Source organism: Manacus candei, unplaced genomic scaffold, assembly GCF_025592945.1.
Source record: "Manacus candei isolate 608988 ecotype Guabito, Panama unplaced genomic scaffold, ASM2559294v1 h1tg000048l, whole genome shotgun sequence".
Classification (NCBI taxonomy): domain Eukaryota; kingdom Metazoa; phylum Chordata; class Aves; order Passeriformes; family Pipridae; genus Manacus; species Manacus candei.
Window position 1 is genome coordinate 6,629,641 of NW_026138096.1, and position 12,461 is coordinate 6,642,101.

Here is a 12,461-nt window from a genome sequence, read left to right on the forward strand (position 1 = left end):
AGACAGTTTTTTGACATACATCAGAAGTTACAGCTTTACAGTTGGCACAGGGTAGATCACACTATATTTTCATGGACACAGCATTGGGGAACAGACACGTGTAGAGAAAACTAATAAATTGTTGTGAGCTAACCCTAGGAGGCAGTTAAGCCCCACACAGCCTCTCACTCACTTTCCCCCACTGATAATCAGAAGGGCAGAAGTGAGAAATCCTGTGGCTTAAATCAAAGACAATTTGATAGAACTGCATGTACAAGCAAAGCAAAGTAAGACATAAACTAATTTCTTCCCACTGGTAGGGAGACATTTAGCCATTTCCAGGAAAACAGGGCTTCATCATCATGCTGACAGCTAGCTGGCATGACAAACACCAAATTTTAACTTCCCCCCTTTCTCTTTCTTTCCCCAGCTTTTATTGCTGAGCACAGCACCACATGGTATGGGATATCCCTTGGGGTCAGCTGTCCTGGCTCTGTCCACTCCCAACTTCTTGTGCACCCCCAGCCCACTCACTTCTAGGGCAGCATGAGAAACACTGAAGGCTTTGATGTTGAGTAATTATTGTTCAGCAAGAACTAAAACATTATAGTTATCAACACTGTTTTGGTCAAAAATCCAAAACATAGCACAGCATGAGCTACATTGAAGACAATTAATCTATTCCAGCCAAAGACAGCACAAGAATCAAATGTTTATATACAATGTATAAGCAATTGCCTATTGGTAACCATCTTCAGTTTCTCAGTGCTTACCACTGCATCCAGAAATTCGATGCATCTTTTCAAATCTGGTCTGGAATCACAGAACTGTCTGAAGAGAAGTCTTCCTATAGGCTGTTTGTCACAAAGCTGGCTATAGTCTCTTTCTGGAAAAGAAACAATAAGTAAATATCTTTATTTATTTTTTTTTTGTAATATCACTGTCCTTATTCCCATTTGAGGTCAGAACAACATCACTGAAACGTGAAGATTTTACGTTAACATATTTAGCAAAGATCCCATAAATATGCAATGATCCCAAAGAAGAGCGAAACACTCTTCAGTCACATCTGTCTCTTGTAGACTATCACATTTACTAAAAACACATTGAATTATATGTTTGAGTTTCATTTAGGTTAGGGTGCAGAAAGCAACAATATTGTGAAATAGCAATACCAAAGCAAATGAGATTGTTTGGAAAGAGGGAATACAAGATAATAACAGAAAAGGTTAAAAAATTATTACAAGACATTAGGGAAAAGAGTGAAATATATAACCACATCATTCAATTTATAACATGAAGCCTGTTTCTAATTCATGGTTTTGTAAATCTATCCTTTAGGAACAGTTCCTTTAACAAACAAGGAGCTGTGATACAGCTTTTATCTTCTCGTAAATTTATTTTCTCATAAATTCTCCATCATATTAAAAGTTCAATAGCTTTTTTTGCCAATTAGCACTGGGAAGCAAGACAGAATCCTTTCCATTGACACCACCAAACTGTTACCCTTCCCTCTCAAAAACAATCAGCCAGACCATTTAATTCTACAGGACACTTACCAATTGAGGATCTAATACCTTCACAGTGACTAACAGGTGGCAACTTCAGCATCTCTTTCCATTTTTTACTACGCCCACTCCGTTTGCCTAGAAGAAAAATATGAGTAATGTAAAAAATGATACTATGTCAGAATAAAATTAAATGTAACATTAACAGCATAAAATTAGTTCCATTCTGCACAGATGTGTCAGACTACCTTTCATGCCTAGAAAGAAATCCATCTGCAAGGATATCCAAACCAACAACAAACTTAATATGGAAGAACTTCTACATGAAACACTAAAAAATGCACGGAGTCTTTTGCAAGACAAATATTTCCCATTTTGGCTGTGTATACAGAATATCTCTGCAGAGACAAGGCAAATACCTAGGTATTCTGAAAGTTACAAACAAAACTGAAACATCAAAGACAGAAACAAAGAAAATTTTGAGAATTACCTGTCAACCACGGTAAAGAACGGAAGACGTTAAAGTTGTGTAACAAAATACCAAGAACAAAGTTCTTGGATAATCAAGTTGTACATAAATATTCTCTTTCTTTTTCTAAGGGCAGTAAGAGAAGACCCCTCTAATAAATGAGAGGGCACAGCTCAAATACACACCATTTATTCTAGAGGATAGTAGAATACAGGGTACCAGGAAGAATTTAGCTGCTGTGGAATTCAGATATTTTCAATGCTTCAGATTTCACAGCATTAGTATTGAATGGATTTTAAAAAACTATTACAGTATTTTTCCAATTGTTTCTCAAAAAATATAGCTGTGCTACTTCTCTTTTACATTGGACTTTTAGCACATTGGCTTCTTCATGTCAAGGTAATCTCATTTACAGAAGATACTTATCAAAAAAGCAGAGCTAGACACAGGAACATAAATATATATATATATGTTTGCAAACACAAAACATTTCAGCAGAAGAGCAATTTTTTGCTGAAAAATATTTTAAAAGAAGATTTTGCTAAGTGATACGGCCAGATGCATTTCCATGTGACAGAACAGCAGCAAATCTGCACAGAAACCTTCTAAGCACAACAAAGCAGTACATACTGTTAACCACAATGGGAGAGAAAGGAAGGGAGTTACCCCATGTAACCCGAATAGAAACCAAGCTGCAAAGAGGACTCAACTCTTTCAGAATTAAATCATTAGGGAGAAAGGAACTAACACTTTCAGAATAATAAAATAAGTATTTTTAAAAAGCCCTCCTTCACTCAAACATCCAGCTTCTTGAACAGTTTCACCATTTCAGTTAGAGCAGTCACAGCTTAGTGGACCTTAGCTCATACCCAATTTACATGATCCTAGCTAACAGAAACACTGACATCTCACTGTGCTGCTGCAACAAAACATTCTCAACTGTAGTATCCCTAGAAGAGTAAACAAACAGGGAATAAAACACCTGTAAACACTGCCCTGCAGACATTAGTGCAGACTTACTGCAGTAAGTGTCAGACAACTAACACTTACTCTCTAAAAAAAAAAAAAAACTTCTGCACTTCATTTCCTGATATCACTTTGCAGGTCATTCACCTTCCAAAATGCTTTAGAATACAAACATATGGAATCTACTTCCCATCCCATGTTTCATGCAGTACCAGAATCAATAATGAAGTTGTAATTGCCAGCATCATTAAAACAAACTCCAACTACCTGAACAAAATACTTTTGATTTTAAGAAGTTCAATATAAGCGTGAAGAAAATCAAATCACACAAAGCAAAGAGCCTTTCCAAGAGAACTGAATACAAACAAAATCAAGGAATATTAACATAGACAGCCTGTACATAGACACTGAATAACAAGGTCTGAGTGTAGATTATTATGTGATTATGAAAAGCAATGGTCAGAAGTGTTAATTTTAGCCATGTAACCAAAAAATACACAGAAGGTCCACAGAAGTTATATTTTTTCTGTTAGAAAGTGCCCAGAAAGACTAATTTGTGCATGACACTGTACAATCAGTACTGACCAAGAATGACAAATTGACCCAAATTCATACCACAGTGCTGTTTGGAAGAAGTAAAACTGAACTGTTATGTACACCAAGCATACCATCTTCTGAAGCACAGTCAAAGAAAAACACCAAAAACACCCCAACCCCCCCAAAAAGAGAGGATCACTGGTGCATTATACTTCAAGAAAGGGTTGGACTTGTTTTCTTTTTGCCCCAAATATTTGGTCAGTTACTTATGATGTGACCATTATGAACTTTATTTTACAAAAAGAGACTACACACTAGAAGGCAACTGAATTCATCATCCTATAGAAGTTGATAAAGACTACATGTAATTTATTAATGACACAAAAGAAATGAGTGCTTAGGAATATCAACCACATCAACATGCTCTCTTTTCTCTGAACTGAATGTTCTTGTATTTACAGCAAATGCACTGTAAAAGTCTGTAAGTCTCAGTAATGTAAAGAGCCATTTCTGGTAAAAGTTATGGCAGGAGGCCAATTTGTTTGTCATCTTGCTCCCTAATTGCAAAATCCTTTTCCATTTCTGAAGCAGTTTAAAAGAAGAATCAAATCAAATTATAACAGTTGTGGTTTGAAAGTGTCTTAATATTGATTTCAGAGCTTCTATTCTGGATCTCATTCTAAAATACTTAAGATAAAATTCTTCCAGAAAGACCAACAGCTTACTTTCCAACAGAGCAGCAAAGCCATTAGGTTAATCTGCTTTATGGTTGACCTCTGTGGCTTAGATGAATTACCACTTTGCCTCTTTCAGATGTAATTGCTGGCTAAGAACAATGTCCAACTTGAAGCGACTCATCTTGTACAAAGAGAAGGGTGGATGCAGCAACACACCATTAGAGTGAGGAGAGACCACAATGACATTTGCAGGAACATGAGAACTTTACCTTCTTCTCCTCCCCAAATTCTTAGAGTTACAGTTTCAACATCTGCCTCTTTACAGGTTTTCTCTTCTTAAAATGATACATACTGAATTCAGTTAGGTCATTGCACTATAATATGGTATGGGAAAGATGTTTAGATGTTTTAATTTCTCAACTTTTTTTTTTTAAACTTCAGAGAAATACTTGAAAAATGTATGTAAGGCAAAGTGATTGGCTTATTCATCAGTAAAACCACAACTAGTTGCAAAAAAAAAAAAAAAAAGAAACTGCTGTGGTAAAACAAAGCAATCTATGTAGAGAAATAAGAATATATTTCAAGTCATCAGATGGACTTCCAACAGCCACAGTGATCTTTCTTGCAGACAGGATTTGGAGACTGACTCTCATTTCACTGAGCACATTGTTCACTGAACATTACTAAGTCATTCTTCCTCGAGACAGAAAATTTGGATTCTGTCAAACAGAATGAAAATGGTGAGAAGCATAGTACTGTCTTTGGCTGATAAATGTACACAGACCATATGTGGTCCCATTCAGTGGCTCTTTGGGGACCTCTGTGCCTCAGCTCTCCTGCCTGTGCAGGGCAAGCCCCGTGTGTGTGGCTGAGGAGCCCAGAGCTCCACAGCACTGGGGTGCACGATTGCTACAACTTCATTCTTGCAAAACTGAATCCGCAGACCAGACTGTCAGATACCAGCTGAGAAATTCATACTAGACCACACCCAGATAAGCTCTGAAAGCATAAAACTGCAACAAGATGACACCCTACAGCACGCCTTCAGCTGTATAAATCAAATCAATGGCTTCAATGAAAAAATGCAAAACAATTGATACAGAAGCTCTACATCACCTACAATGAGATGCATGAAAATAACACAGGCACATACAGTGCCTTAAAATACGTCTTTCCCACAGCAGACACAGTTTTAGACACGTTTCCTAACAAGTTTAAAACTCACATGAATTCAAATCTTCTCCTACTTACACATTTTCCTTTAAACGACTCACAATAAGGATTAAAACCTTTCACTAAAAAAAAATAAATTCAAAACATTCCTGTTAAACTGTGGCCTTATGCTATACAGACATTTATAAACACTGTCCATTAAGTAATAAATTTTGATGGTAAAAACTTACTGGGAAAGATCCACCTTCAAGACACAAAACACTGGGGAACTATTACCTCAGGTCCTCAGTTCAGACCATAACACTGGAGTAGCACTGAGCTCAGGCTGGAAGACAAGTTCACACACACCACCACTTGAAAGGTTGTTGTGCTTCCAGTTCTAGAGACAATTCATATGGTACTGCTTTGAGGGATCACTGCAACCTTCTCAACCTTCTCCATTCTGCATGTCAGATGTGTTTTTCAACATCTCTGTTCCTTCAAAAACAAGCCTGGTCACAAACTTAAGAACTAGGTTAAATAGAGTGGCAACTCTTTTCTATGGAGAAAGATTTTTTTTCCCCCCAGACATACGAGATACAATCTGGCTGGTTCTCAGTAAATTCACAAGACCACCTGGCTGAAAATCCAGGTTTCAGCACAAGGTAGGCACCGAACTCGTCAGCATTTCAAAGGCCAAGGCACTTTTGAACGCAAACAGAAGCAAAAATGCAAGCAGTACAATAAATAAACACATCAAAGACACCTACAGGTTACAGACTGTTATGGCCTTTATAAGATAATATCGCTCACACTCCTGGATTCAAGTGCACAGAGTTGGACTTCAGCAAGGTAATGCTGGAGTCCTTCTGCTTATCTGCCTGTCAGCGCAGTGACACTGGGAGCAGCTCGAGCCCAGCTCTCGACGTGAATATTTGTGCAGCTTGTTTATGTGCACAATCCCTTATTGTTCCCACAGCTATAACCACTCGAACAACTGGTTCTTCGCATCGGCTCTCCACACAACTCCAGGGATCATGTGCACATGGAGGAATGCTGGTGCATACACACTGCACAGCTCCTGCACTTCCAGCAAGGAGGGACGGAATGGAAGTCTTGTAGCAACTTAAGTAAATGTAACTCATATGAACCACAACTTGTTAATCTAAGCTTGCAATCAAACAATGTAACATCTGTGTATACATTTCATTTGGAAGTGTCTATAACAAATTAATGAACAGGATTTACTAGAGGGAAAAAAAACCAGTAAGAAAACTTTGGTTTCACAGACAACTCCTTGACAAACAAGGCTTTTTTTTTTATCGTGACAGGACATCAACACTGCAACAGATATTAAAGAAATAAAATTCCTTTAAGTAGATTGTGAAACCTCTACCATAATTGCCACATTTGACATAACCAAAGCAGCAGTGTGTATCAATAACTAGACCTCTCATATTGTGTTTATTTAGTAAATGTAATTATTTAAGATTCCAACATGCCCACATGCATTCTTCTTACAGCTCATTAAATAAAGGACAAAAAGGCAGACATTGTGCATAATTCTGTACAAACACAGGAAGACATGTTTCCTGCCACAATGAGTTTACAACAATTTAAAGCACAATTCAATAAGGGAGTGCAATAGAACATAGGAGGCAAACGAGGCAAGAGCTGACAACAATTAAAAGCAACTACAAAAAGCCTCTCCTGTTAAAACTCATATTTACTGTTGGTGAATGGACTTTCTGGGCATGAGTGTGCCTTGGTTTCCCCCTTGTCCATACCCCTTAAATAATTAAAGATTTTAGTTCAGTTCAGTAGCCAAATTGCAGCAATCTGAGCAATCTCCTTAGAATTATCTTTCTAGTTACAAAAACACACATTATAGGATACCTTCCTTCTATCATCATCAACACTATACTGAATTATTACCCTATACTGCAAGCGAAAGTAGAATGTATTTCACCTGCAGATTTATTCCAATTGTTTTAAGCCCAGACAGATAAAACCCACTCTTTGAGTGGACTGCTTACTTTCTGTGAAGAGTGCTTCATAACACAGTTATCAATGCTGAAACAAGTATCCTGCAGGATTCACTTAAGCCACACTGTGATCACACACTCTTGCTGAAGGGTTCCTGCTAAATCCATCCTTGGGCTGCACCTAGCAATTATCAAATCTGCAGGAGCTTACTGATCCATCTGACAACTAATTTTGGGAAGAAAACCCCAAACCCAAAACACCCAGCAACATAGGGAAAAAACCACCACAAAATCCCACACACCCCAGACTGGTTCATGGATCCAGCTGGAAACTACCTCACCCATTCTGCAACCACAGCCTAGAGCCAACACAACCAAGAGCTGGAAGAAAATTTGCTTGAGGCATGACCTTAATTTAGCCAAAATCAATCAGGACACAGAGGATATTATATGCCTAACAGCAGACCCAATTTCCATTTACAAACTGCTCCTGCCACAGCAGTACAAATGAATTTTAAATGGATGCAAATGGACCAGGTATGTTTAAAATGTACTCTTGGCATGGATCCTCAACTGGAGTAAACTGCCATTGACTTCAAAGGTACTGCATATCTACCCTTTGGGTGTATTTTTGGAGACTATTACTTTAGGCAATGAAAAAAGAAAGACTCCTAAGCAGTTTAAAACATACAGAGATTAATTTCTTTCCTTCAAAACATCACAGACTATGTGTGGGTTGCTGAAATGAATTTGGGGCTTACATATACTCAAAGGATTTACTGAGAGTGCTAGAAATAACTACAAAAACCAGAAGATACAAACATAAAGAGAAAAGTGAATATAAAATACAAATATCTTTTGGTGAACTTTGAGGGTTTTTTCAGAATAACTTTGTTTATATTTATTATTTTTCTCCATTTATGAGACAAATTCATCAGTGTCCTTCAAGAGATACTAATTTCAAAGATATTTCTGCTGGGAAAAAAATGAATGTGTTAATTCCTCTGCTCTTGTACACCACTAGAAGTCATATTGCTGTACACTATTCTTTTACACAGAAAAATCCCTGTATGTGAAAATCTGATTAAGGAGAACATGGAATTGCAAGCTTTCACACCAGCTACCTCAGTTCACACATCACTAGCACTTAACACTTACCTGTTTCTGTATCTCAGTTCCTGCACCTCAGTGCTCATAAGATCAACTCTGAGTTTGCTTTATAATCTCTTGTTTTTCTACTGAGTCACTTGTGCTTGTTCCACCATAGGGTTCACCTTAAGAGGAAGCTTTCCCTTTTTCTTTCTCACATACAGGTTTCCCTCAAAAAGTAAGGTACACACAAGAGGAAACACCTGGATTGGCACAGGCAGCCACTTATCCCAGGAAACTGGGATGGGGAATCCCAGAAGACTTTGCACTACAGTTTTCATCTGAAGGCAATCCCTCCACGGGCAGGTTAGCTCTCAGCAGAAGCAGGTCAACTGGAAAAGTGGACAAGGAAAGAAAAACTCCCAGTATAGCTCCTGACTCCTAAATCTTTGATCCATGAAGTACCAAAGGGTACTTTGTGTCATCACAGTATTTTCTAGTAGCAGGGACATTCAAGCGTCCTGAATTATGAGCCACCATTGACATCCATAAGAGCAAGTCACATTTACCAAGTCACATTTAAAGAAGATAAGGAATCCTCCTGGCTTTCCTTCTTCACATAAAGAAGTGTTGTAGTTGCTACAGAGATATTGTAAGTCTTTAATGGACAGAGGCTTCTATTAAAATAATCTGTTTTATTAAAAGGTGTAATGTAAACATCCTCTCATGGACAAAATTTAAAGTTTTGAGGCTGAGGGAAAGCTGGGGTTGGATATGGCATAAACAATGGGATTAGTAAACTCCCATAAAGAGAAGTTATCATCATGTACATTGAATTAGAAACAATAATAAAAATATCAATTAAATAAATTAACAGTAAGACTGTTAGTGAGAAGGTGGAAGGTAGCACAGAAACAGAGAGCAACACCACTTTGTTTCTGTTCTGTAGGAGAAGAAAGCAGCAAAAGATGCATTCCAAGCACGCTAATTAGTTCCTTGCTCTCTAATGACATAGATTAAATTTACTTTCTACATATCAGATCAGATTTAAACAGTAACATGAACCTGGATGTTCAAGGTGTGCTGATCCTGCACACCTACAAATGTAAACCCCAAATTATATTCACATCCCTAATACATTGACATCCAGAAGTATTAGAGTATCTAAAATAAGAGGAAAATTAAGAGTACAAATCTGGGATCACGATTTTGACTGCCAGGTCTGGTTATGTGCTCAGGTATGATTTGGTGTTATTTATGGGGGATTTCTGAATTCTCATTAAGCCTCTGCCATAGCCTCTCACCAGAACTGGACAGGTACACAACAGCTTTAATTCAGTTTCTATATTTGCAAAATTAAAATGACACATCTCTGGGGTTAAAAGACTTTGTAAGATGCATTCAAGGGTATGGCCTTTTACTGCTCTCATTTTCATCAGAAAAGAATCTCAAGTTAGACTGAGACTGACCAAAGCAAGCCATAATTAAACCTCACTGGTTTCTTTTGACATGTCACTGCAAACTATAAAATAAGAGCACAGTAGTTTACATGTTATTTCATTTACTTTTACAACTGAAATATTTATCCAGGTCAACACCCTCTCTAATCCACACTGAGAAAAATGATTAATGACGTGGCTCAAGCCTATACATGAAAATAAGTAAAGCTGCTATTTTATACTAGATTAGGATTTCACTTTCTTCCATGGGAAACAGTAATTCTGCACTTTTCCATATTATCCCACCTTTCCATACATGATACAGTGAGGTAACAGGAATGTGAAAGTCTGTTCTTCTGTCCCAGTTGTGAGGCCCTTTTAGCAAAGAATATATTTCAGTAAAATATCTGTCTCACATACTAACTTTGCAAATTCCATTACCTTGCAGTCTATTGGCATGTAAGAACAGAGCTGGGACAGGGACTTTACAGAATGGTCCTGACAGATGCAGTAAACCAGACACTCCCAGACCAGACAGTCAGAAAATACTTTCATTTCAACAAGTGTTTTGAAAAATGTGACATAAGAAGTACCCCATGTACAGGAATTCAGACCTGAAAAGGTTAAAAACCTTATACCGATTGATCAATGGAGTTCTGGACTTTTAAAGCCAGAAATCACATTTTTTTGTGCATGCTTACAAAAAAGCCCAGGCCAAGTGAAGGTACAAAAGAGTAACAGTTTATTACCACTACTTTTATAAGTCTCACATCAGGTAGAACTGATCTTCTTCACATCAGCTGCTGCCAGACTTTCATTTAGTTCATTAAAATATCTTGTTTGGTCAGTTCTACCACTATAATTTATTTTAAACATAGTGAAAACTTAACTAAAGAGGCAACCTGACATTAAGCAGCCACTTAAAAGCCTTTCCAGATTACCACTCCACTCTCTGTGGTGAGGGTTTGGGCACAGTAAAGTTTTGAGCCAGATTCCACTTTCCCTTCATTTCTCAGATCACTTTAATGCAAATTCCAAATTCAGGCAGCACCACCACAGACATGTTACCGTCAGTGAAACCAGCCAAAACACGTTCTCTAGTTTGAGGTGGTCTCTTTAGCTAAGGTTGGGAAAAGGCCCAAAATTGTGATCACTGCTCTGGTTTTTAAACCCCACTTCAAAGTCAAAAAGCTGATTTTCCTCTCCTGCTGCTTAAGGCATATTTAACTGGATACACATATGGCGTAAGTGCCAAACCCATTTAGAGTTGGAGGAACTTGCAAAACATACAGAGGCAGATTCTGTTGTTCTTACTCACTTTGAACAGCTCCAGCTAACCTAATGGAACTTCTCTACCCAATTAAGAAAAGCAAGATCTAATCCAAAAAGAATATGCACATTTTAGAGTTGAAAAACATACTCTGCACGAAGTACAGTGGTAATCTGGGGAGGTTTTAAAGTGGTCGTTTAATGGACAGTTATATACAAGAACAAGCAGCAGGACTATCTTATTTCAGAATTTTTTTTTAAACAGGAACCACGTGTTATACTAAATTAATTACCCAAAATGTTTTTTAGTTGAGGGGAGGAATCTCCAACTCAGGGTGTTCTGGGGAGTCAAACTGTAAGTAATAATCTAATGGAAAACAGCAAACTTTTGCATTAAGTTAATACAAAATATTCGATTGCTAAGTACCATTCACCAGCTCTGTTTTTCACAGGCAGGAATTTCAACAAGATGGAGTGCAAGGTTTTCCCAGAGAAATCTTATGTCACTTCGTCCTTTATACCCATGTGCACGTATATTTATAAACAAACCGAGAACTACAGACGAACGACCTTCTTAAAACATCCGGTAAAAACACTATTTGAATCAAGGGGGAAGGAGGAAGGGGTGGTTGTTGTTTTTTTTTTTCAGAAGCAAAGCCACACGGCTGTAACTCCAAGCTGATCCCGCGGGAGGAGCGGGGCAGGTGCCTCGGGGCACTACTCGGGACTCACCGGGACGGTTCCCGCCGCCCCCCCCGAGGGGTCCCCGCCCAGCCCGGACCCCCTGCCCGCAGCCTCTCCTCTCTCCCACCCTCTCCTCCTCCATCACTTCCTCTCCCCCTCCCCGCGGGCCCCTTTCCCCCTCACCTCAGACCCTTTTCCTCCCCCTCCGTGCACCCCCAGCCCGCCCCGCCTCGCCCTCCCGCTTCTCCTCCCCGCGGCTCTCACCCTCCCGGGCTTTCAGCAGCACCGTGTTGGCCACGATGTTCTCGATCTCCATGGTCGGGGGCTCCTTCCCCTCAGGGCAGCCGGAGCGGGGGCCGCCCCTACAGCCTCCTTCGCCCTCTCCTCCAGCCCCGCCACCGCCGCGGCGCCAAGCCTCGGCTCATCCGGCCCCACAGGACCTCAGCGCCGCGCTCGCCTCTTCCCCATCACCCGCTGCTCGCCCCGGCACCGCGCTCTCCCTCCCCGAAGGCGGAGGCGGGGAGCGAGCAACACCCGCCCGCCCCGGCCATGGCTCCTCCGCCCGCCCCAGGCTGCACCGCCCCGCGCTCCTGCGCCACCGCCCCCTCACGGTTGCCTGGGACTACAAATCCCAGCAGGCACAGCGCGGCGCACGCGGGAGAGACGTCGTTGCTGCTGCGCGGGGCCTGTTGGGATATGTAGTGCGC

At 39.8% G+C, this 12,461-nt stretch overlaps 1 protein-coding gene across 2 annotated transcripts in view; it reads right to left on the reverse strand.

Annotated features, from left to right (window-relative positions):
• The window catches only part of GRK4 (G protein-coupled receptor kinase 4), a 36,518-nt gene extending 24,213 nt beyond the window's left edge, over positions 1–12,305 (reverse strand). For both annotated transcript variants that reach the window (XR_007906455.1, XM_051798361.1), the window contains exons 1-3: positions 12,019–12,305; positions 1,539–1,625; positions 753–865 (exon numbers count right to left, since the gene is read on the reverse strand). Coding sequence is in view for 1 of the 2 variants with exons in the window: in XM_051798361.1 (XP_051654321.1) it covers positions 753–865; positions 1,539–1,625; positions 12,019–12,070 (252 nt within the window). In the remaining variant the exon portion in view is untranslated. The remainder of the gene's footprint in view (positions 1–752; positions 866–1,538; positions 1,626–12,018) is intronic.
• Positions 12,306–12,461: the final 156 nt, after the last annotated feature.